Genomic DNA, 25,192 nt, shown 5'->3' with positions numbered 1-25,192 from the left:
TCTGTATTGCATTAATAAAATCTGATTAAAAAGGTCACTGCTTCATCAAAGCAACTCATGAACTTTGGAAAAGAATGCTTCAGAACTCCAAAATGATCTGAAAGCAATATTTCAAATTTAATTTTTTTGGCCCTACTGCACTTTGAAGATTACAGGGAAAAATTATTATTTTTATTTACATTAGTAGGAAATACAGTGAACTTTCTACATTTTTTAAGATCTAATACATACCAGATGGGTGTCAAAATGCATATATATATATATATATATATAATTCTTTTTATTACAAGGTAATTATAAGGTAAAAAATAGATTTTGAAACTTTTGTTAAAAAAATATTTTTTCCCTGGCAGTTAAGAATTCTGAATAAATATATCTTATTTTCATAACATAGGATAACATAAATATAAAAAACAAATTCATAAGGAAAAAAAAAAAAAAAAACAACAAACCAAAACCAGAAGAGCTCCAACCTGTAAGTGATTCCATGGAACAGTATCTTTCAGTTAGATGCTAGCCTGACTATTTTTATTTTAACAGCAATCACATGTGGACATCCTGGGAATCCAGCTCATGGAATGACTAATGGCAGTGAGTTCAATTTAAATGATGTTGTAAATTTTACTTGCAACACTGGGTACTTACTTCAGGGGGCTTCTCGAGCACAGTGCCGAAGCAATGGACAGTGGAGTAGCCCTTTACCCAACTGCAGAGGTAAGAAACTTTCTCATACATTATCTGCTCTCTGACTTATTCAGGCATGATCCTTTATTCTGCCTTCAAAATATTGGGATATAATTTAGAAACCTGACCTTTAAGAACTTATTGCCACCTTTATTTGAGTTTTTGCGTTTCTATACTGGAAAATGGAGTTAGAGCTGAGTATTGGGGAAGCTTAGGCTTTTCAGTGTTTTACCTCAAAGTTCTCATACTGCAATCCTTAGCATTTAGTTTATAGACTTATAAAGTTTGCTTTATCACAAAAGTTATATTACATGAATGAGTCACAGTTGGCTATCTAGCCTAAATTAGGTGCACTAGAGTACAGTTTCCATAACTGGTCCATTACTTACCATTACATGATAAAATAAGATATAATTCTGATTTTTTTTAATTTATTTTTTTTTTATGAAGACATATCTGAACTTTATTACTAGTATGCTCTGGATAAAATGGAGATGTTTGAGAGATGACAAAGAAGCAAGGGTTTGTGTCATGAAGAAACCTGTGTATCAAATGTATATATTAGGGATGGACAAAAAGAAACAATTTTAAAACACAATCCAAAGTTCTCAGGTTTCATTGTGTCCTTATTTATTTATCCAGGTGCCAGTAATGTAATTAAGATTAAAAGGGAAACTAGTCTCTGAAGTCACCCTATTGTTACTCTTTCCATTTATGGCCACTGTTTTCATTTTCCTCAACCTTTGGTTAACATTGCAGAGTATGTAGCTAACATCAAATCTTTGGTTTGTTTCATCAGTATCTTTATCAGACCACTAAAATCTGTTCATTGGTCTATTGTTTTTATTTTGTATGTCCCAAAATAGCTTGTAGTGGTGTAGTATATGCTTTCTCAATGCTGAATACAATAGATGCTGATAATTAATAATATTTTGAAATGTTTTCTTCTCAATCAATGAGGCAGTTTGAATATCTTCTGGGTATAAAATAGATGCAAATTATCAGAGAGGTAAAAGGCAGAACGAGAGGTGAATCATGTAAGATACACTGAAAGATCTAAAAAAACAGAGAAAAGTTTCTGAGATATTGTATAGCATTCAGTGCTCTTTTTGTGAAGGCTCCAGAAGGAAATGTATTTTAAAGGATTGAATTTTAAAATGTTGTTCCTGGTCATATTCCCTTTTCAAAGCTGGGGATCCATTTATAACTTTTAACGACAGCACTAATTTCCAAATGTATAACCAAAACCAAACAAAAATGCTTAGTCTCCAAGAGAACCTGATGATTTTGCCTGGTATGGAACATACAAAGTAATAGAAAATAAAGACCAATCAGTCGATCAATTGGACAATTGACCTATCTATACATATATGCATATATATACAAAAAATATATGTATATTATGCCTAAAATAGATTTTTGAGTCTTCAGTTGGAACTGCCAAGTTGTCAAGATTTTCCTTCTGTGACATAATTTGGAAAACCTTTGCTAAATCATGCATCCTCTGAAAGGAATATCAAATAAGTCACTTAGGTTTTTCCTTAGGCTGATGAACCTTTCAGTTCTTTTGCATGGATTGATGCATTAATGTTGACTACAAAATTAAGAAGTTAAAGATTACATATTTAAAATACATGATTTTTTAAAATCATCTTATCTTCCACTATTCAGAATACAAGTCTGGATTTCCATTGTTCTCTCTGATTAGACAGGTCCAAGTTAGCTTGTTGAAAGGGGGGTTAATACTAAAGCAGATATAATAATTTCTCCAGAAATGCAATGGCTAGTAAACTTTTCTTGGGTATTTTCTGTCACTGAAAAAATAACCCCTTAAATGTTAATTCAATTAAGTACTATGCTTTACATCCTTTGTAACTTGTCTTTAAGGTGTTAAAGGAAATTGCGGTCAGTGTAGTTGTGCTGAGGATACTAAGACTGGGACTAAAAGTCCATGTAATAGGAAGTTAACTTCAGCTATTGGTAGCTTTATTATCTCCACCTGTTGGTTTATTAAAAATCATATTTTATTACAATGGTTGTTCCTAAGAATGATAATTATCTTTGGTGATTAGCTCGTCATATTATTTCAGGGATAGCTGATGCAATTTCAAGCTCAGTGTGTGTGGAATTAGATCTTTCATTCTCATTAAAACACTACAAAGATGGCAATTCCCTCAGTCACTACCCTCAGAATTTATTCAACTGAGTTAACTAGCATAACAATATAATTATTGGAACAGAGAAACAGGAATTAACAAACTGTTCCTATTTAGGCTCATGTACTTTTTTTCCCTTTTATACTGCTTTGTTTTGCTAGACTAGTGAAAAAAAAAAAAAAAAAAAAAAAAAGTCCTCTATCTCATCTGTGAGGAATTTAAGCAACATTTTATCTGTTGAAAATACACACTTTTTCATGTATCCTGTAGACGCAGTCCAGATCTGCTCTATTTGACTCTAAGAGATTACATGGATTTGCTGAAGTTCAACCCCATTTACGAGCTGAGTTACTCAGCTATTTACACTGAATTCAAGTACATTTATTAAAAGGAAAATTAAAAGGTGAAAGTGAACGAGAAAAAAAAGGAAATGTATGAAAAATAATACAAAGACTGAATAGATTTAAAAAATAACATAAGAATTAGGAGCCTTCAACATTGTTTCAGTTATGTCTCCTGTCTACTTTAATTTTCCTTTTTTAATTCATCACATGAATTTGAGTTTGATCCAGGTCAATTTATACTCCGAAATCTTATTTAGGGGAGGTTGGTTTTCTGAAAGTAGTGAGTATTGTAGATGCAACTCTGTCAAGGTCTGTTCACTGAAGAATGGCAAACTCCTACCAGAATGAAGTGGCTCAGAGTTCTCTCAGCTGAGTAGCTACACTTTTGTCACAAGTGGTATAAAGTTGGACTTTTGCCTTTCACTCAGTGCTTCTTCACATCATTCTTCCCTTCACTTTGTATTTCTTTCTCTATAGCAATAGGTATTTTTCAGTGACTGTCTTGTATCTCTTCCATCATGAGGATCCAACTAATCTTGCCACCTACTACTTGTCTATTGCATCAGTGTAGGTCTGTATGACAAAGCATAGAGTTGATTAGGAACTGTAATCAATAAAGATTTAAATGTTATTGAAATCAATATGATTTAAGTATATAATTACATATTGCAATAGTGGTCAGTATAGGGAATGAATAATTGTTTTTCTACGCTAGAATGTCAATGTAAGATTTGGGAGAATGTATTCTCAAGTTAAAAGAAGGAGTTCAATTCTTTTACCTTGTGTAACAGCAAGAATTTCATTTAAAATACAATTAAAACTGTAAGTATTATTCAAATGTATTCACTTTTACTCTTGTCTGAGAAATTACAAAAATTAAGAGGTACAAGAAGTATAGCACAAAAGCTGAATCTCAGACCCTTGACTGAACATAAGAAACTCACAGTTAGTGGGAGAAAAAGAGACTTGGTCAGACTAATACAAAAGCATTGTAGTGTCATCAACCTTGAACTCCAGGTTGACATTTAAAGTGTTTGAAAAAGAGATATTTCACAAAGTTTTCAGTTTCTCTAGATTCAAGGTGATTAACCTTGAAATCCATCTTGACATTTAAACTGTTTGAAGAAGAGATAGATCATAAAGTTTGCAGTTTGTCTGAGAAATCCTAATTTGGAGTTCTGTAGAGGAATATACTATCTAAAGCAACAATAACTGTCGTAAATGTGTTTGTGCACCACAAGATATTTAGTTGCAGTGCAAAGGGAATAGTCAATATCCACTTCAGTTTAAGCATATCAGTGTTAAAGTAATTCTATGCCATTGACCTACTACATATGTCACTGACCTAGAAATTTGGGAGAATTTATTTAAATTATATGAAATTTTAAAATGTTGTATTAATTGTCCTTATAATTGGTATTGTTTCTTATTTAAGGTTAGCATGTGGGTTGACTTTGCAGTTAGATGTAGCGGTTTCTTCTGTCGTTCCTTCCTTCTCGGTTTTTTCCTCTTCTCTGGTATGGGTTCTCCACAGGCTGCAGTTCCTTCAGGAACTGTCTGCTCTGCTGTGGGTCCTCCACTGGCTGCAGAGAATATCTGCTCCCCTGTGCATCACCTTCTCTAACTTCGGTGTTCCCTCTGTTGTTTCTCTTTTTTTTTTTTTTTTTTTTTTTTTTTTTGTGCCCTCCTCCTCTCTCTTTGGTGTTTTCTGCCCTTTCCTGAGTATATTTTTTGATTCAAGAAGAGACAGAGCTGGAGTTTCTCAGCATAGAGAATAGAAGAGAAGGCTCAGGTGAATCATATCAGTGCTTATCTAAGAGAGGATATAAAAAAAGATAGCCAGACTTTTCAGTGGTTCCCACTGAAAAAACAAGAGGCAAAGGGTATAGGCTGAAGCATAAGAAAAAAACTTTGCAACTGTGAAAGTGGTAAAATACCTAAACAGATTGCCCAGAGAGGCTGTGGAGTCTCCATTCTTATATGTACTCATGGACAAAGCCCTGGGCAAACTGCTTTAGCTGTCCATTGCAAGTTCAGCTATGCTGTGATTCTGTATAATTTATGATCACTTTGACAGATGCATTTGGAGAATATTGCTGAGGTGGTATGTGATGTCTCCATTCCTATTTATCTGCTTATCCCTCTGTTTTAGGCTAGTGCATGACAGAGTTAACAAAAACAAGCAGACTGCAAGCTTTTCAGATTAAAACACAGTCTCACAGGCTAAGGTAAAATGGAACCAAATCATGAGACTATTACCTAGATCATCTGATGTCAGGTAACTAGATGGGTAACTAAAGTAACTTCTTAACCATCTCTGCATGACTCTCCAGCACTTGAAAAACACTTGAAGATACATATAAGTAAAGAGGATACAACTGTTTTTCCCCAATTAGATGAATAGAGAACAAAATGAGAGGAACTGCGATGAGTAAAAATTTATTCCACATATCAGCTAAACACTATAAGAGATTATCCTAAGATCCTGAAACCCTACTTTTTCTAGCCTGCAAGCATCAAAGCTAATGCTTAACTTGACACTGTTAACTTTAACTGTAGCTGAAGCAAAAGGAAAATAGATATTTTCATATATTCCTGTGTAAATATTCTGTCTTAAAGGGAATGAGTAAATTGAGTAAATAGAGTTTTCCAGAAAAGATGTCTATATGCTGCTGCTCACAATTAATTTAGAAATTCAGTGTGAAGCAAAAACTTTTGCTATTCCTTCAAAAGAATGAAAAGTGTCCAAACTCCATACCAGCCAGGTATGTTCCCACAGAACACACCTCTGCATGGCTCTACCTACTTTAATTCTACCTGTATAACTCAGAAAAGGAGTCTTCTCTACTGGAAACTGCCTCCTTATAACCTCATAGCATAATTACATTTACATCATTTCAGTGAAAGCAGAATTTGATATATCAGTGAAGATTTTTACTTCAGTAAATACTGTATTTTTGGACCATATGCTGTGAAAACTGCTGTAACATTTTTATTATAATTATGCTTTTTTATTTATAATTTGATACAGTGTGGATTAAAAGATGAATCTGCAGAGTTCAAAATTAGAGTATCTTTTTGCCAAAAAGGCTTAATTAAAATAAATCTTCAATTATATTATTTACATGAAAGAAGAGCAAAAAGTCCTTATTGGTTAGATTTAAGAAAAATGAAGTTCATTTCAATTATTAAATCATCCTGAAATTATAGTTTTACATCTGTGAGTTTTAAAAAAAAAAAATCAAAATTCTACAAAATAAATGGTGTATATTAAATTTACTCTTAATAAATTGATTAGAACTTACCTAAAGCAAGTAATAGCACTTCTGGCAAATGCCCTTCCTTCTAAAATTGCCTTTTATCTAATGGGTGGAAAACATTTGTATTAAAGTTCATTGTTAGTGATGAATTATGAATTCGTATACAGAGAAAGTAAATCTTCCAGCTCTTTAAATATACTGCTGGGAAGGTATTGATGTTCCTGGCAAACCTGTATCATTTAATTCAACAGAGATTTTATGTATGACCTTTCTTTCAAACCTCAGGAGAGTTCACTTGAGTCAATAATGAACTTGGCTTCACTTCACTGAGACTCTACATGCAGTTACGACAAAATATAGATTATTGCTTGAAGGTATTGGAGAAGATTATTTTATTCTACTTTATTTTGCAACTGAGCTATTATGTATGCATTGGAAACCTGGATATTGTCAGAAAATAAAGCTGGTTAGTTCTCAGGCACTCTTTTGCAATGATTCATTGCTTCTATCTATTGTGTCAGTATAAGTTAACTAATAAGTCACTGACAGGAAATTTACCAAATAAACTACATGAAGATTTTTACCTGACAAAAAAGTAGTGCAAGCAAAAGATCATATATGCTACTCTAGAGCCATATGACAAAATCTTGTATGAAACAACGTATTTTAATATGTTTGCATTTCTGAAATGCACTGAAAGCACTGAACTGCTTTACAATGGTATCTCCCTCTACTTTTATTCTGAAATTTAAGAAATATTTCTTCTGTTCTGGCAAACTTGTTTTGGCACAGCAAGTAAAAACTTTAGTCCTTTAAAATGAACACATTTTTGAAAACTGGATTTTGGATCTGTCTTCTGAGGTAACATAATCATTAAAACATCTATATATTGGAAAAATCATATTCCCACTTTCTTTCACAAGTAAAAAAAAGGGCTTTTTGTGACATTTAGATACTTTGTGAAATGAAAAGCACAAATTTTTAATTATTATAACAATAATATCTGGTTTAAATTTTATATAGAATCCTCTCATTATATATATATATATATATATATATATATATATATATATATATAAGATTTATAATAGTCTTTTCTGGAATGTTGAGATCACCGGAGTATGATTTTAAAATCATAATTTTTGAGATAGGACATTTTCATCTTCACATAGACTCTATATTTGCCTTTATTTATATGATAAGGGAGTCAAGTAGACAGTTTACTTGCCTTTAAACTGGACTAAAATGGCATGGGAAAAATTCTGATAGCCAAATCTCTGTTCCCTTCGGCAAACCTGCCTGAGTAGGACTTAGTGCCACCTACATGTGCCACCCCAGCAATAACTATGCAAATATAAAATACTACACCAAATATGTTTAGTGTGATTTTTTTTTTTTTTTCCCTTAGCATTTGGAACTGCTTTCCATTTTGTCTTTGGAAGTGTAGAAAGTCAGCCTCTGCACTTCTACTTTTCATAGCAATTCTTATCCACCAAAATGAGAACTGAATCAGATGGTCTCATCAGGGCTCTGCACTCCTGATTGCACTGCAGGTCATTTTTCTATATATTATAATTGAAGTAAGAACTGCTGTATTAAACACCACACTTAACCACATCTTCTAGAATGGAAATATTTGCAAGAAGGAGATTTTCTTTCTCTGATTTATTTAGCATTGGATAAACTGTCCAATAACTTCCTGCCAGTTTGTAAGGCAGTGTCAGATTTGTAATCTATGTCAGAAAAAGTGTATATCCTTTGCTACTGTTCTCTGCAGAATCACAGAATCACAGAATAGTTTGAGTTGGAAGGGACCTTTAAAGATCATCTCATTCCAACCCCCCTGCCATGGGCAGGGACACCTTCCACTAGACCAGGTTGCTCAAAGCCCCGTCCAACCTGGCCTGGAACACTGCCAGGGAGGGGGCAGCCACAGCTTCTCTCGGCAACCTGTTCCAGTGCTTCACCACACTCACAGTGAAGAATTTCTTCCTTACACCTAATCTAAATCCACACTCTTTCAGTTTAACACCATTACCTGTCGTCAAGTCACTACACTACTGATAAAAAGCCCCTCCCTATCTTTCCTGTAGGCCCCTTTTAAGTACTGGAAGGCTGCTACAAGGTCTCCTGGGACTCTTCTCTCCTCCAGGTTGAACAATCCCAACTCTCAGCCTGTCCTCATCAGGAAGGTGCTCCAGCCATCTGATAATCTTTGTGTCCCTCCTCCAGACCTGTTTGAGCAGGTCCATGTCCTTCTGATGTTGGGGGCCCCAGAACTCAACACAATACTCCAGGTGGGGTCTCACAAGAGTAGAGCAGAGGAGGAGAATCACTTGACCTACTGATCACACTACTTTTGATGCAGCCCAGGATGTGATTGATTTTCTGGGCTGTGAGTGCACATTGCTGGTTCACAGTCAGTTTTTCATCCATTACTACCCCCAAATCCTTCACAGGGCTGCTCTCAATCCTCTCATCCCCCAGCCTGTATTTGTGCTTGGGATTGCCCTGACCCATGCTCAGGACCTTGCACTTGGCTTTGTTGCACTTCGTGATGTTCACATGGGCCCACCTCTCAAGCCTGTCACAGTCCTTCTGGATGGCACCTGATCCCTCCAGCATGTTGGCCGCACCATACAGCTTGTTGCTGAGGGTGCACTCAATCCCATTACTCATGTCCACAACAAAGATGTTAAACACCACCAGTCCCAGTACTGACCCCTGAGGAATGCCACTCATCACTCTTCTCCCTCTAGACTTTGAGCCATTGACAGTGAGTGTGACCATCCAGCCAATTCCTTATCCACCGAGTGGTCATCTGTCAAATCTGTATCTCTCCAATTTAGAGACAAGGATGTCAAAAGCTTTGCACATGTCCAGGTAGATGATGTCAGTTGCTCTTCCCTTATTCACCAGTGCTGTAACCCCATTGCAGAAGGCCACCAAATTTGTCAGAATCTATCTTCTTATAGAAGACATTTTAAGAACTTTTCTTCTATTAAAAACTTGTTTCTTAAAATGAGAAATGTTTTACTGGGAAGATACTGGCAAAGTTGCAGAGGTTTGAACTAGCTCACATGCTCCAGTCTGTATCAGTTAGTTCAGGCTATTTGTTAATAACAAAGAATTCAGGTCTCTGTCTGTTCACAGATCCTGGATTTGTACTGAATTTCTGATTTGAGAGATTTTTCTTTATCTTATTACTGATAGATTCTTGAAAAGCTCAGTTAGACTTTTTGTCTTATCAAGAATCTGATATCTAAAAGGAACTCTCAATTTTGTTGCATTTTCTTTAGTGGGTATATCATTTGAACCAGTGGTGATATGTTACAATCCCTCACTGAGAAGTAAAAGAACTTTTCTGATGACAACTGATAGAAGGGCAGGAAAGATTGAGACTTATGACCAACTCTTGTCATCTAAAGAAAAAGCAACTCTGAATTTAAGCATTTTTCCATCTGTGATAGTATCAAGGATTCATATAAGCTGAGAAAATTTTGTGGTTTTTTCAGTTTTGTTTTTTCCAAAGTCAGAGGCCTTTGTTGAGACTTTTGCATACTTTGAATTTTAGACATACCTAATCTGTTCATGTTGATAGCATGATGATCTCCTACAGAAGGATGTTTAGAGCTTGACTAATGTTCCTAAATAATGGGGTAAGGTGCCATGGGAGATGCCATACAGTGTCTGAGATATTTACGTGAAACTGGCAGAGATGACACAGGACTTAAAATTATTCCTGCACTTCTCTGAGTGGCACCTGCCTGGAGATCAGGCAGACACCTCAAAAGGTAGTAGAAACATTTTTGGGGGCAACCGATTAGAGTTCCTCTCCCAAGTGAAAAACACTAAGAAAAACAATTTTCTGATTAAGAAAAATCTAAAGAGAAATTCTTTAAGACATGACCCCAGAGTTTGTACTATTATGACAAAAGTTATTGTGTTGATACTACTTGTACATAGGTGCCCACAATTGAATTTACATATAGACAGCACACATGTAGAGAACAATGACAGGTAAGTACTTTATCTTTCTGATATAGTGTAATGTCTGTGTTCATGTAAGAAAATTCATACGTAGCCAAGAGACAAATACATGCTTTTAAAATTAGTTAATCTGGTATTCCAAAAAAAAGTGTTTTCTAAGGTTGGATCAACTCAGCTCAAAGCTTAAGAAAATAACTCATGTACATGGAATTTCTTTTAACATACTTCTTACTCGATTTTTATTTTAGTATAGAGTTATCCAGTTAGTTATCTGAGAACTCCGGCAGAAATTTTCCAGCAGAAAACATAAGAAAGACTGCATAAGACAGACAATGAAAGAATATTTGGCATGTTTATATCAATGACAAATATTTTGGAATGCAACTAAAAGCGATGTGTGTCTTAACTTTTCATCTCTCAAGCAAACAAATGTGAACTATATACTTCATTGAATCTATTAACCTTAGTGAAGGTCTTGTTTCTACCAGGATATTATGTAGCAAATTATTACTGTTAATTTGTACTATTGCCAACTTCATTTAAACTGCATTAATTACAGTGAAATTTTCCTTGGTCTAGGTTCATCAGAAGCATGATTTCAGGATCTTGGATTTCAGATAGATTTTAATAATACATGTAAAAACACAAACCACTCTGCTTCCTAAATAAATATTTTAGTTTTGTGGTTTACATGGTGAGAATTTCTATTATGAAATCAGTCTCCAACTGGCCCTTGTTTAAAAAAAAAAAAAATAAAATTAAAATATCAGATATATTTGAGACTTTTGCAAAGTGAAGTTGTAAGTTAAGCAGGTTTTTTTTTGTTTGTTTTATTGCTTTACTTCACTGAGAAGCTATCTTTGTTGTGTATTGCTGACTTTTCACTTTACTAAAATTCCACAGACTAGTAATTTTTTAATCGTGCTTTCACAAACGGTGTCTTCTTTTTTTATAGACATTTCTTAGAATTTGTCATAAAGTCAGTGTGAATGCTCTACTCTTACTCACTCTGAGTGCCAGTCCCTACACATGTTCAAGATACCAACGTTAATGCAATACTTTTCAGATAAGAAAGTTTTAAACCACTGCTGATCAGATATGAAAGTTTAGAAAAGAAACTTAATATTGTTTCTGTCAAGGAAAAAAAAAAAAAAAAGAAAAAGAAAAAGAGTGAGAACAAGAAATGAAATACTGTGAATGATGTACTTTTTGATGGTCATTCAACTGTTTAACAGAAAACTGCCTAAAGGACTCTGACATGTTCTTTTCACTTCTTTGTCCTCAAGGGTTTGAATATACTCAGTGTGAGGTTCCAAAGTCATCAGGGCAGACTTGAAGCATTCTCCTGCTTTTCTCAACAGACTAAATTGAGAGTGCCAGAATTCATTTCCAATGTAACCCTTGACAGCTGTCATTGAGAGAAAGCAATCTCCGTCGACTCTCACCGTGATTTACAACTGAGTCCCCAGGGTGAAAGGCAATCAGGGAAACTACTGCCTTACTTCTGTATCCTGGCCAACTCAAATTCCTTTCTAACATACTCCTTATTGCAGCTCTTAACAACAGCACACTCATCTATACATGTATTTAAAAATCTATAGCTGATGTTAAATGCATAATTTTGTTTACTTTTTAGCATGAGGGTTAGTATTCTCCTGCATAATCATTTGATAAGATTTCACGTATGATGCAAGAATTCTGTTGCACAGAACACATGCTTAAAACATGCATTCAGTGACTGTTCTGTATTTTATCCATCACCGAGTTGGCTAAACAGGTACTACTGGTACAAAAATGAGAACACTATATCACACAGACAAACTGATACTTTGTAACTAATATATTCCTTGAACTTTCCATATTTCTGGTCTGCATGGAGAATTAAGTTTTTATATTCTCCCTATTGTGTTTCAAAGATAATTCAGTTAGAATTGCTATGGGTAGCTGTAGGGCAGCATATCTTCATGAAACAAAGTTCTTTTTTTTTTAATTTCTGGCTTTTCAGAAGCTAACTTGTCAGCCTTACCCATTAAAAGAGTTTAATTTTTAAGCAGTTTTATTTTATTTTAATAATCTCAATTGTATCAAAAAAAGGGATAGCTGTTGTGAATGAATGCTTGTTAAAAAATACACCTAGGGAAAGACTTGAGTAATACATAGAGTGGGAAGAATTTTTGAAAATAATTGTATTCATAAATGTGCATCCTTCAATAAATGTGAGAATTTTGCAATATGCTCCAGATTTTTCTTCTATTTCAATAGAATATTCTAATGTTAAATTTGGAATAATTTGGCCAAATAGTTTCAACTAAGGCAGTGTATATTGGAGTACAATAACATTTTCACTAAATTGCAGTGGAGACAACATTTTTGCTCTTTCTTTTGAACAAATCCTAAAATGTCATTTCACTATTTATTTTACTTCTTTTTTAATATTTATACTATTTTTATGCATGTTTTTATTTTTATTGCTGTTTGTTTTTAAATAAAAGAGTTTATTACTGTAATCTCGAAATAAAATGAACATTCAATATTATGGTTAAAGAAATAGCACTTTCTGATATTCTGGAGTGCTCACAACTCCCAAATGAGATTTCCACATGACTGATAGTCCATGAAGCCGTAGAAGGTTTTCTGCATTTTTGCTCTCAAGGCCTTTTTAAAGGTTTGTGCCTGCAGACGCCTAGTATCTTTCCCATTCTAGCAAAAGAGAGTACCAGGACAACTGCTGCATTTCTGTCCTCATTCAGAATGTCAGGCAAGGCATTACATTTCTCCACAGACCAGCCCTGGGAGGCACTGTGTGAACACAGCAAGCAGTGTTCTTCATGGTAAAGCAGTTGCAGGGCATTCATTCTATCTTCACATAGACTCTCAAGAAAACACAGCAATGATTTTTTAAAATGGTAGTGGTAGACAAGCTCTGATTTAGCATGTGACAAATAGAAAGTCTAAACTCTTAATCAGTCTAAAGATTATAAAAATGACTTCTTTTAAAGACTGTCTTGTGTTCTGGAGGTGGGCATTCATTATTGCTCCTGTTCATGGTTTGTTGGTTTGAAGAGCAGAAGTTAGGATTTTTTTTTCTGGTCAAAAAAAGGTGTAAGAAGGCATATGAGCTTTTAACATAGTCCTTAGTGCCTTCAATTAGAGGGAGCAAATTTGATTCCAGAAACTGCTCCTAGGACTGTTTGTTTTATTCTGTTACTGTTTAATACAAAATAATATGGAGAGTTCTGCGTATCAGAGATAATTGATAAACTAGGTTTATATTTTCTTAGCAGTGAAAAAATGTCCAAAAGTCAGAAGCATGAAACTAGGGAAAAGTTCAGATCTATAGATAGATTTAGATATAGATTCAGAGCATAATAATGATACTCTGCACTCTTTCCAGAGCTGAAAGTAAGGTGTGCAATTAAGCTCCTTTGTATCCTAGGAGTAGTAAAAGGCAAAAGAAGTATAATGTCACTGTTGCAAGCCCAGGTATTGGAAACTGATAACCCTCATTCAGTGGGAATTAGGATGCATGTGTATCCATGTCAGTAAAGTCAGACAGACTTAAAACAGTAACGTAGATCACCAAAACAAACCTATACACTGATCAATGAAAACAAAACACTTTTAAAAATTGAAAGAATTGATAATATTTAACGGCGTATGATCATTGAATGTTAAGAAATTGTACAGTGTAACGTATGCATTCTTGCTATACTCAGTGCTTTGTTAATATTAGAAGCAGAACAACTTCAGTCCTGTGAGAGTAAGCCAGAGCTTTGTCTTGTATTCATTATCATATGATCAAGCTGAACAGTATAGAACCCATCTTCCTAATAAAGAACATAAATTTAGATCTTTTTCAAAGTTCATATAGTTCATATTTCAGTCATCATTAATTTATTCTGAGTAGTTTAAAGAACAAGAATAAAACTCTTTTTTTTTTTTTTTTTTAGTACAGCTAAACCCTGTAAGTAGCTTTATGAATTAATTAAAATTTAAATAGCAAAAAATTTTGCTTGACCAAACTTAATGGTTTTAAGAGTGTTTTATTTTCTTACCTGAATAAATCAAACCAGAAAAAATACCATTTTTGGGAAAAGAAAAAGTTGGAAATACTGTAATCCAAACAATTCTATTTTCAAGCATTTAAGATAAAATGAATTAAACCAAGGGCAAAACACCAATGCCACCCATGCTTTTCTGTGTCTTTCAGTGCAAAAACTTAAGGATGAAACATTCTGAAAGTACTGCATGTCATTCCAAGAATTATATCATTCTTCTTCAGATATATAATTTTTAGTTTTCAAATTTACTCACCTCTATCTTTTTGTTTCTGTGTTAGCATTCACGTAGGAGCAAACTGATTGAAAATTAATTTAATTAAGTTGAAAATGACTGTGGAACTTTTTAAAATTTAACAGCTTCATAAGCACTATTGTAACTTTTATTTTCAGTGACTCTGAGCAATCATGTTATTTTAGCCGTGTTATTATAAGTATAACCTGCTTGTATTTAACATCTAGAGCCCTAGAAAGGAAATAAATGGCAACAAACTTCATTCTCAGGAAAAAAAAAAAAAACAAAAAAAACCAAACAAACAAGCATACCCCAAAATCCCACTGGAAAATAAACTAAAAATATAAATTGCATGGAGGAAGATTCTTGCAAAAGAAAGTTTGAAATCACAAGAAATTAAGTTAGGTAGACAAACAATATAAATCTTGTCCTATGCCTTGGAAAGTAGTCCAGTAATATGTGTCTGCATGCAAATTTCCACTGGTTTTTTTTTTTGTTTTCATTAATGAAATCTCACTGTAGAAGAGTATGTGCTGTTTAAGCTGCACATGTCTCATTTCTGATTCTATAGTACTGAGTTAAAGAATATGTGGATAATATTAAATGCAGACTATAAACGTGCACCTGTACTGTGAATCTATGTGAGTACAGCAAAGAATCCTAGTTATACCAGGATAAAATTTCTAATATAGAAAATTTTTAAATATGATTGACAAATGGATACTATTTCACCTTTGAACTATTACAGGATTTTTTTTGGTTTTTTATTCCAGAGGATTTTTACAGTCATAAAAGACAATTAACTTCCATACTTTTTTCCCTGTTATAGAGATTATTTAAAGAGTGAGCTACTCTTCCTGGTAATCAAGATGCTTCCTGTAAAAGATGGATATCAGTAGAATGGAAATGTGTTATTTTTCTGTAGTTACTTTATGGTATGAAGTTTTATTGCAAATTGGTGTACTGATTAGAGCATGGACAAAGGTCTCAAAAGACCTGAAGTTCAGTTCTGCACCAGTACAAATATTCTGTACAACCTTAGACGTCAGTTTCTGATATGATGGGTCACAATATTGTGCTGTTGTGAAGTTGAGGATCAAAACTGCATTACCCTGTAATAGCAATTTTAGCTAAATTGAAAGATTGTGAAATATTTACTTCTGCATTTGAAATTAAATGTATCCCTATTTTTAAATTAAACAGTGCCTGGGCATGAGAACTTAATCGCTGCTAATATTAAGAAAGTTCTCGAACAAGCTGTTCATTTGAACCAAGGAGCACAACCACATGAACTGTTCAGAGCATGGTTCAGGGATTAGCATGGGAAGCAGGACCATTCCTGAAGAGCAGTTCAAAGAAATTCACCCAAGTGTGGAGGGTAGCAGAACACAACAGATTAGATATGGCCACTGTCTACTGGCCTCAAGCCAGAGAACAAGTGCTGGTGTTCTTTACTTCATATCGATACAGATGTAGCTTCAAATGTTAAGGAAGGTAGAGCGAAGGTATATGTTTGTACAAGGCAGTTTACAACTATGCAGAGGATGCAGGCTAGTTCTAAAAGCAGAAGTTTTACAGCAGCATCTACACAGCACTACACCATGTCTAATTGCCTAAGAAACAGGGTTAATGGGAACACAGTGTGCATTGCTTCTGGGAGCTGTGCTAGTTTCTGTAACAAAGAATTGCACTGTGAATACAGACATGAGCTCATTCAGATCTCGATTAATATTTTGGTAGGGCTTCAGTCAGTGGGCTGTATGTTTTATAAACTTTCACCTGTGTCCCTGTTCTACAGTGATAGGTGTATTGCCAGTGAAAGAATTAGACTTAGTTGACAGTGCTTAGTAATAATGGAAAAAAATAGTAACAAAGAATGTGTAATTTAAAAAGAATAAAGCATTTTCTCTTGATAGTACTCCTAAATAGAGATCCCCAGAAGCAGGAATTTTCAGAGTTGTTCACAGACATCCACATCCAAATCTTTCACAACTTGAAAAGAGCAATGAGATTTTAGGACTTTGCATTTTTCCCTCTTTTATAGAACAGGAAAAAAGACAGGCGGTAAGAAGATATTTGCTTCTGTCAATGAAATTCCAATGTAAACATTTATTTATTTTAAGTGCACAAACCCGATTTATGCATAACTTTTTTAAGGTTATAACACTAAGTTTAAATAAATAATGGTACTATGAAATACAAGCTGAACTGTTATAATATAAGCTAAATGTAAATTCTGTGGTGAATTATTCTGTAGGATTCACCATAAAACAGAAAGGTAATAGTTTCAATTGGGATACTCTGTTAGCTTTATTACTCCTCAGGAAAAGGGAAGCAGGTCTTCCATTAACCATGTCTCTTCATCAGTCTAGATAGTGCCTTACTAATGCTTTTTGTACACCTTCATAATATCTAATGTTTTTTAAATGTATTTTGCTTTTCTGTATAATTTTATCTTCAGTGTTTTTAACAACAATCAGTAGATGGCAAATTTGCTTCAGCTAAAGAGTGTTCTCGCTCTCCCCCCACCCCCAAATATTACTTCTAAACTAGTTTTTATGAAACAAAGAATTGGATTTATATAGGATGTTCTTTAGACTTAGGTATATGCTTGTCTGGAATCCAGGGCAAGATTGAAATAATGAACATTTAATACTTTTAATATTATGCCTTTAAAAGAGTAAGAGAAATAAAAACAATTTTAACTTTTTCACCCAAAATTACATTTCAGGATAATGTTTCTTTATCCTGATACTTTTTAGATGATTACATGAAATATTCTTTCAATGAATGAACATTTGCAAAAGGTGACTTGTTATAGTATATTAGCTAATCAGTAAATTTAAATTTTATGTATGATAAAAAACTTTTGTGAAAAATATGATTCAGGAGTAGAACACAGTGACTCCATATGTGTTACCTCTAAAATTATAAAGCTATCTGACATCCTTCTCCACTGGTTTCTTTTTCATGAACTAGGTGATATACTTGAATGGTAGATTCCTGTCATTGTTAGATGAGCTGTAATTTATAATACTAATAATACTCTAAGACTTTTTTCATTTTTTATTTATACCATTATGTTTAGAGTGAAAACAGGGGAGGGGTGGAGGAGAAATTATAACTTTTCAGATAGCTTTCAGATTAATAGACAGCAAAATTGTGAGTTTGCAATGGAGACCTCAGAGTCTCATCATAATCTTCTACCACAAACTATCACGTTCACTGCAGAATATAAAATGAAGGATTGTGGATGGTGGATATACCTTAAATAAAAGCTAAACAGCCATGACAAAACCCATAATTATTTTTGGTTTTTAACTGCTATCTGAAAAATAATGTCATCTTTTTTGATGCTTGCCCTCACTCCTGCTCTACTAACAAGTATTTGATTTTTCACCATCTTCCTTTTTCTGTTCTACAAATTAATAGCAGAAAATGTTGTTAATGTTGGAAGCAGTTTTTCTCATTACAGGAAATTAAAAAAGAAGATCTTACAGCTTTATTTAAAATATGTACTGGTTTGATTTTAATTTGTTTCCTTCACATAAAAATTACATAGAAGACCAAACTAAGCCTACCAAGAGAATAATAAAAATTCCTCCAATTTCTCTTTTATCATTGAACTGCTTGTATATCCAAGACTGTTATAAGAACTGGAGTAAAACTGTAGTATTAATTTCAAAACAAAAATATTTACAGACTTACTTAGGAGTCAACGTATCTGATATTAAAGCCAAATAAAAATCACAAAGGATATCAAATGGATGACAGCCATGAGCTGCTAGTGAAAATCACTGTTAGACTATTTATGACATTGCTACTATGCCTCAGTGATGAACGTTTTTTATTACAGTGGTGAATTGTTCTGATCCCGGCTTTGTGGAAAATGCAATTCGGCATGGACAGCAGAATTATCCTGAAAGTTTCAAATATGGAACAAGTGTAGCATACCATTGCAAGAAGGGCTTTTATTTGTTGGGCTCATCTGCTTTGACCTGTAAAGCTAATGGCTTATGGGATAGATCACTACCAAAGTGTTTGTGTAAGTATTCATTAAGTTGGATCAACATTAAAGAGTGGTGCATGATTTTTAGTCATAATAGACAAAAACTAGACAAAAAAAAAGTTTAGTAGGAACAAAACTGGACTTTAGGATCAACGTATTGCAAATTGTGCCACTCAGTAAGAAAACATTAAGACAAGATGTCATGTAACTTGTCATTATTAAAAATGGATTTAGAGTGCACTGTGGAGATATTATTTCAAATGCCAGAAAGTTAAGATTAGTTTCCCCTTTTGGTGTATTGTTAAGATATGTGAAAACAGCTAGGGAAATCTAAAGTTATTATTTATTGTTATCATTTAGATTGATAGTCTAAGACCATTAATGGCTATCTCAGAATTTTTTTTTTTTCAGACGTATTGAAGTCTGTATGAGAGAATGAATCTATGAAATGTTGTGTAGGATAATTTTCCTCAAGAGGGTCTTTTCATGACATCACTTCATACTTCCTCCATCACTTTTTCCTCGGAGAGGGAGGAAATCTGGTGTTTTCTATAATCAGTTCAGTGAACCTTCAGATCACTCAGTTTGGCTGACTCAGTTTCTGCTGAGATATTTTTCTTCTCTGATCACTATTAATTTTCTGATACTAGATTTCTGAATTACAATGCTATTATAGGAAAAATAAATTAAAGTATACTTTAATCTGCAAACAGATTATTTTAAAGTTTTTGCTTTACAGAATTAGTTGTTTACTTAAATGCTTTATTTTATGACTTTATACTTATATACCAATCAGATCAATAAATCTAACTAGGCTAGTGAATTTGTTCTTTTTTATGCTTGCTTTCTTCCTTCTGCTATGTATCTAATATGCAAAGGACCCAAATGGTTTTGTTTAGATTTTTTAGAACAATATACACTTTCAGTATCTGTCACTGAGAGCTATAATCTGAAAACTGGATTTATTCACATTTCAATAATTAAATAATTAAACAAAATACAACATTTTAAATACAAATATCTGCATAAAGTTGTTCACTTGGCAAGAATATTTTAATGATACAAGCATATGCCTCACTTTTTATATCTTAAAAAAAACATTATGAAAGTCTGTGGCCCAATTCTGTTGGTGATTGCTTCTTCCTTCCAGGACTGGGGTTTCAGTGTGAAGGAATACTCCTTATGCACGGGGCAGAAGAGAATGGAGACTATAGTTCACTTATCATAGCTTCCCATTTTTCCACATCAAGTGTTTTGGAAGTTTGATAGCATTTACATGCCTTTCTGTTTTTAGACAGAACTTGAGTAAAGTTGTAGGTGTCCATCTCCTCAGAACAGGGGTTCCTGACCTTGAGGAGGTCATGGGAATTTTCAAATAAACCTAGGAGGTGCCTACATTCCTCAGTCATCTACTGGATTAGCTGCTGCTAATTTGTTGCTGGTGGATTGAAACAGTATCTGAATCCCAAATATCACCAGGAAAAATTTATCATTCTTTCCCCTAAGAAAAACTCAATGAAATGAATAGGGCTCTGTCTATGAGAAAGATCTGTTTATCTATTCACAGATTAAGTCACTCAGAGTCTCTTCAAGTACTATGAGAGAGATGTAATTTTCAAAGTTTTTATCAGTGATAATCTCTTTTTTTTTTTCAAGTTTAAGATTGCTTTTGATGATAGGGCAAAGCGCTTGGAGAGGCAGGTGAGACAGATTTTGAACGCAAAGTGGACACAATTCTTACCATGAACAGTTCTACTTCAAGAGTAAGAAAATAGAAACACACTGCTGTTATATATGCAAGACAATATCTATGAGTGTCATTGCTTAAAATGGATACTTATTTTCTTCTTCATAAACGGGGAAAATGTCACACTACTCATTACAAATCATTATATAGCCACATTAAGGTGACGTACATACGATTTTCCTTAAAAAAGCTCTGATCACCTATGGCAGCTCCTTCCAGAATTGTGGCAGGACTAGCATTTGCATGGTACTGAAGAAAGTTTATTGAGATAACTGATCTGCCTGAAAACTAAACTATTTTCTTCCGTGGGACTACTGTTCAGCCAGATCAGTGTTCTGATTTGGTTTACTATTTGCTACATGAATGCTTAAGCGAGCCCAAGGAAAGCAAGAGAAACACACAGCAGTGAAAGAGCGATGGTAACGAGGATGCCTTTTGTCAGAAATCCATTGTGCAGTCAGTTTGACATTATCATGGGACCCAGTATAACAGAAATAATTTTGACGTCTGTCAGGAGTAATAGTCATCAGAATAACAATCTTTTTTTTTTATTTTTTCTAAAAATATATTTGAACCATAGATCATTCAGTCAAGTAACTTATAAATCTGCTCAGGTTCAATTGCTTGTTCAGTTCAGTTGCCTGTTTAAGTTGTATGACTGTTCACTAAAGTTATGTAAAATTTATCTTTTTGGTTTTCCTTTCTCTACTGAATGACCTAAATTGTACATGAAAAAGCATTCAGAATTTGATTTCTAGTTAAGATTACTTGTGTTTCCTTATATAACAGATCTGAACTACTTTTTTTGCAAGTTATTCTGTACGAAAATGGGTTATCTGATTTTTTCTCAAACAAAATGTACATAAACTTACGCATTAATATGATTATCAGTAATCCATTTTCCCCTTCTTCACTCTAGTGCAACACATTGCTATAACAATACCACATATTAAGCTTTTTTTTATTTCTCTACACTGCCTAAACTATGTCTAGTCATTTTACAGATATGATAAAGATACTTAACCATTATCATATCTGTAATATATAAGCACATTGCAACATGAACCTTATTTGGTTTATTCTTTCCCAATCTTAACAGAAATAAGGTGTATTATTTGTAGGGCAGGACAGTGAAGGGAAATGAATGAGGAAAGAGAGCTCTGTATATTTTCAGGGAAAGACTAAACTGGATGTGTTAGTTTTACATGTAGTTTTATATTTAATGTTACAAATGACTGTAGCAAGAACAAAAATGAAGATATGAAAGAGCTGAAATCCAGATGGAGTTTATGTTGTGTGGAACCAGCCTAAAATTTAAAAGTTGTAATAGGTTGTTTTTTTTTTTCCTGTGCCATGAAAACATCTTAGAATGTTGTTCTCTTTCCTCTGATAGCCATTTCTTGTGGACATCCTGGGGTACCTGCTAATGCAGTTCTTTCAGGGGACAAATTTACATATGGCTCCATAATTCACTACTCTTGCACAGCGGGTCGAAGGCTCATAGGAAATTCTACTAGAGAGTGCCAGGAAGACAGCCACTGGAGTGGGACTCTCCCTCACTGTTCAGGTACTTGTAGAAACCATAATCTGAATGTCATCTTGTAATTACAGGAACAAAGCCATTCTCAAGCAATTTTTAACTACAGATAGTAGTTAATATTTCTTTTCCAAGTATATTTTAATTTCACCAAAAGCTGCTCAGCTGAATTATAGCCATTTATTGAAATATTCTCATATATTGTCTCATTCTCTTCGACATTACTTCGTAACTTTACTCCTTTATAGTTGTATACTGCAGTATATACAAAACACTTTAAAACCTGCTTAAAAAGGGTGCATGTATTAAATTTTATTTTTATGAACACTCTTTGTCATATAGGAAAATGTTAATTAAAAAGCACCACGGTAAAGGTACTAGATGGTAAACCTCATACATTTTGTTCTTCTTTCATTTCCAGAAATATTCTTTATTAATACATGTGCAAATACCATAAACCTCTGCAATGTTCTTTGTGCTGCCAGGAAGTACAGGAACAGTTTATTCTCCCCTAGATTAACTATATAAATTTAGAAGAAACTATTTTATGGTTTACATTACACATTTTTGTTGAAGTGAAGGGCTCGGATGAGGATTGGCTATAAGGACATCCACAGTGTATTAGTCAGTTTTGTAAGAGAAACAATCTACACACTTTGGTATATAAAAAAACAAACGCTTGACAAGTTTAATAAGAAAATTTCCTAATGAGAAACTTGTACCATAATTACACATTTGATGTAATTGAATAGTTGTAAGTTATTTAAATTCTCTACTTTGCAAAAGCTTTAAATAATTGTTCATTGAAAATGGTCCATTCATAAACTGATTCTTCAAGGATGCTGAACAGATTTCGAAACAGTGAGGAAAGGGAGTGAATTTAAATAGCTAATGTGATTTAAAACCCAATATGCATAACTTGTATTCTTAATGTCAGTGAAAGAATGATTGTGCCCAGGACAACTGAAACAGCTAATTGGTTTTATACTTATGGGATATGAAAAACAGTCCCAATATAATACTTGAAACCTGTATTCTCTTTCTGCAAGGGGTTTATTTCTTTATTATATATACGTTTGAATGAATGATGCTATAAATATGATCTCAGGGTTTGTTGTCACCTAGGACATGCTGCAGTGATTGACACTTGTATCTTATAAATTGGGATTGTTTAAGATGGCTCACACTCATTTTTCAGTAATGGATATATAGTCTTCTACACTGCTAAATAAAAAAGTGTCTGGACCTTCATAAGAATGTAAGTGCCTTTGTCTATACCCTTACATAAACTTTTACATGGCTCCAGTTTAAGCTTTCTCCAAGACAAAAAGTAGGTGTGGCCAAGAAAAAAAAATCTGGTCATTCATCTGGATTAATTCCCTCAACAAAGTCCCAAAGCAAAGTGAGACATCATCAGAATTTTATATTCATAGATCCTTCTTGCCCTGAACAATTCCTGCAGTCTTTGCATTCACAAGCCAAAGTATGTGCCACGTATCTGTTTCGTGCTGTAAACATGTCACAGTGGTAGCCTGAGTCACAGCCCTCATGTTATTTCACACAAATTAAGCAGAAAAAAATGTCTGTGAAATAATAATGTCTTGAAGTAAGGGGAAGCAGATGGCATCCAAGAGGCCACATCTGGTTTGCCAAATGAACAGTGCCAGGGCATAGGTCATTGATGACCTACTTGATCACTGAGACCATTCTACTCTTAGAATTTTCCCCAGAGCGGTTTTCACCCATCCTAACACCACTCCATCAAACAATGAATAAATACTTCACAAGTTAGTGTGTGCTTGAGATCATTCTCTACAGCCACTTCGGATGTAGGGACCCTGTTTTGGAGTGTGAGTTTAACAGTACAGATATGGAAAGAATATACCAGCTGGCTTCAAGACACTCACACTGTTTACAAGCATATATTTAGACAAGGAAATCTAGATCCAAATGTTGTAGGGCAGGTGACAAGGATGATATATTCTACAAGGATTTAGTACTAAGCAAAGTGGACACAACCAAAGCCCACAGGTTAGCCTTGAATTCAGGAACTGTGTCGTGATCTCCTTTTATGAGGAAGCATGATTGTATCCAAAGTGTCTGTCTCAGATTTTCTATACTGAAAACCTTATGCCACACACATAATTATACTTTCTAATGTTAGAAAATTTTCATTTCTAAAATAAAAATATAAGATATAACATAACATATAACATAAGATATAACATAACATATAACATAAAAATGCTTTGCTGTTATATTTCTTTGTTCAAGACTTTCTCCTTCAGCTGAGGGGCGTGCCTATGGTGAAAAACCTATATACAAAGATACAGACTTCAACCTATGGAATTATTTACACATACTTTGAAAATAAAGCCCAAATCATAATTTTAATAGAAATTCAGTATAGATATATAACTTCAAAGTGGAGAACTAAGGACAATGTTGCTATGAACCCCAATTTAGACACAGAGGAATTTCTAAGAGATACAATTTTATGTCAAATTTAAAATAAATTGTTGATACCGAGACCATATTTCCTTGACCATCTTGGATAGCATTTCCTGTAGCAGACACTTTATCTGATAAAGCAGCTGACTGGTTCATCAGACATATGAGGACATGTTTGAGAGATCTCTTTTGCAGCACCTTCTTTCTGTTCTAAAATTGTAAGTAATACTTGCATAGGAATTTAAAGGATAAGGAAAATTATGAGGAAAATTGACAGGCACAGAGGGCTAGGTATCATTTAGTCTTTTCTGTGGATATATGTATTTCAAATATATTTCTTAAGTAACTTGAATATGGTTCTCTTCACTCATGCTGTTTTGTTATTAGAAGTTATTACTAACAGATAAATTGAACAATAAAGCACAATGTGTAGAAAACATTATTTACATCAAAAAGATAAGAAATGTCTTGAACAGACAAAAAAAGCACAGAGGTGCTTCCTGTGTTCACGATTTCCTGTTATCTTTTATTTATATCACATTCTATGTTTAAGTCTGTATAGGTCTGAGATAAGAAGCAGGCTAAAAACCATGTTATTTTCATCTTTGGCTTTGGTTTCATGCCCTCACACTGGAAGAAAACCGATTAATTATAACAGAAACAATACAGACAGTAGTACTGTTTGCAAATCAGTATCTTCATTACCACTACATTTGCACAT

At 33.9% G+C, this 25,192-nt stretch overlaps 1 protein-coding gene across 1 annotated transcript in view; it reads left to right on the top strand.

The window, feature by feature from the left end:
* Nucleotides 1-25,192, top strand: part of CSMD1 (CUB and Sushi multiple domains 1) — a 1,262,314-nt gene that overhangs the window by 1,204,784 nt on the left and 32,338 nt on the right. Inside the window, exons 54-56 of the mRNA XM_074922368.1 lie at nucleotides 541-714; nucleotides 18,584-18,772; nucleotides 21,877-22,050. Of these exons, the coding sequence (XP_074778469.1) occupies nucleotides 541-714; nucleotides 18,584-18,772; nucleotides 21,877-22,050 (537 nt within the window). The remainder of the gene's footprint in view (nucleotides 1-540; nucleotides 715-18,583; nucleotides 18,773-21,876; nucleotides 22,051-25,192) is intronic.

Source organism: Athene noctua, chromosome 1 (genome assembly GCF_965140245.1).
Source record: "Athene noctua chromosome 1, bAthNoc1.hap1.1, whole genome shotgun sequence".
Lineage (NCBI taxonomy): Eukaryota > Metazoa > Chordata > Aves > Strigiformes > Strigidae > Athene > Athene noctua.
Note: the sequence above shows the minus strand (reverse complement) of the source record. Positions and strands in the feature narration are given on the sequence as shown.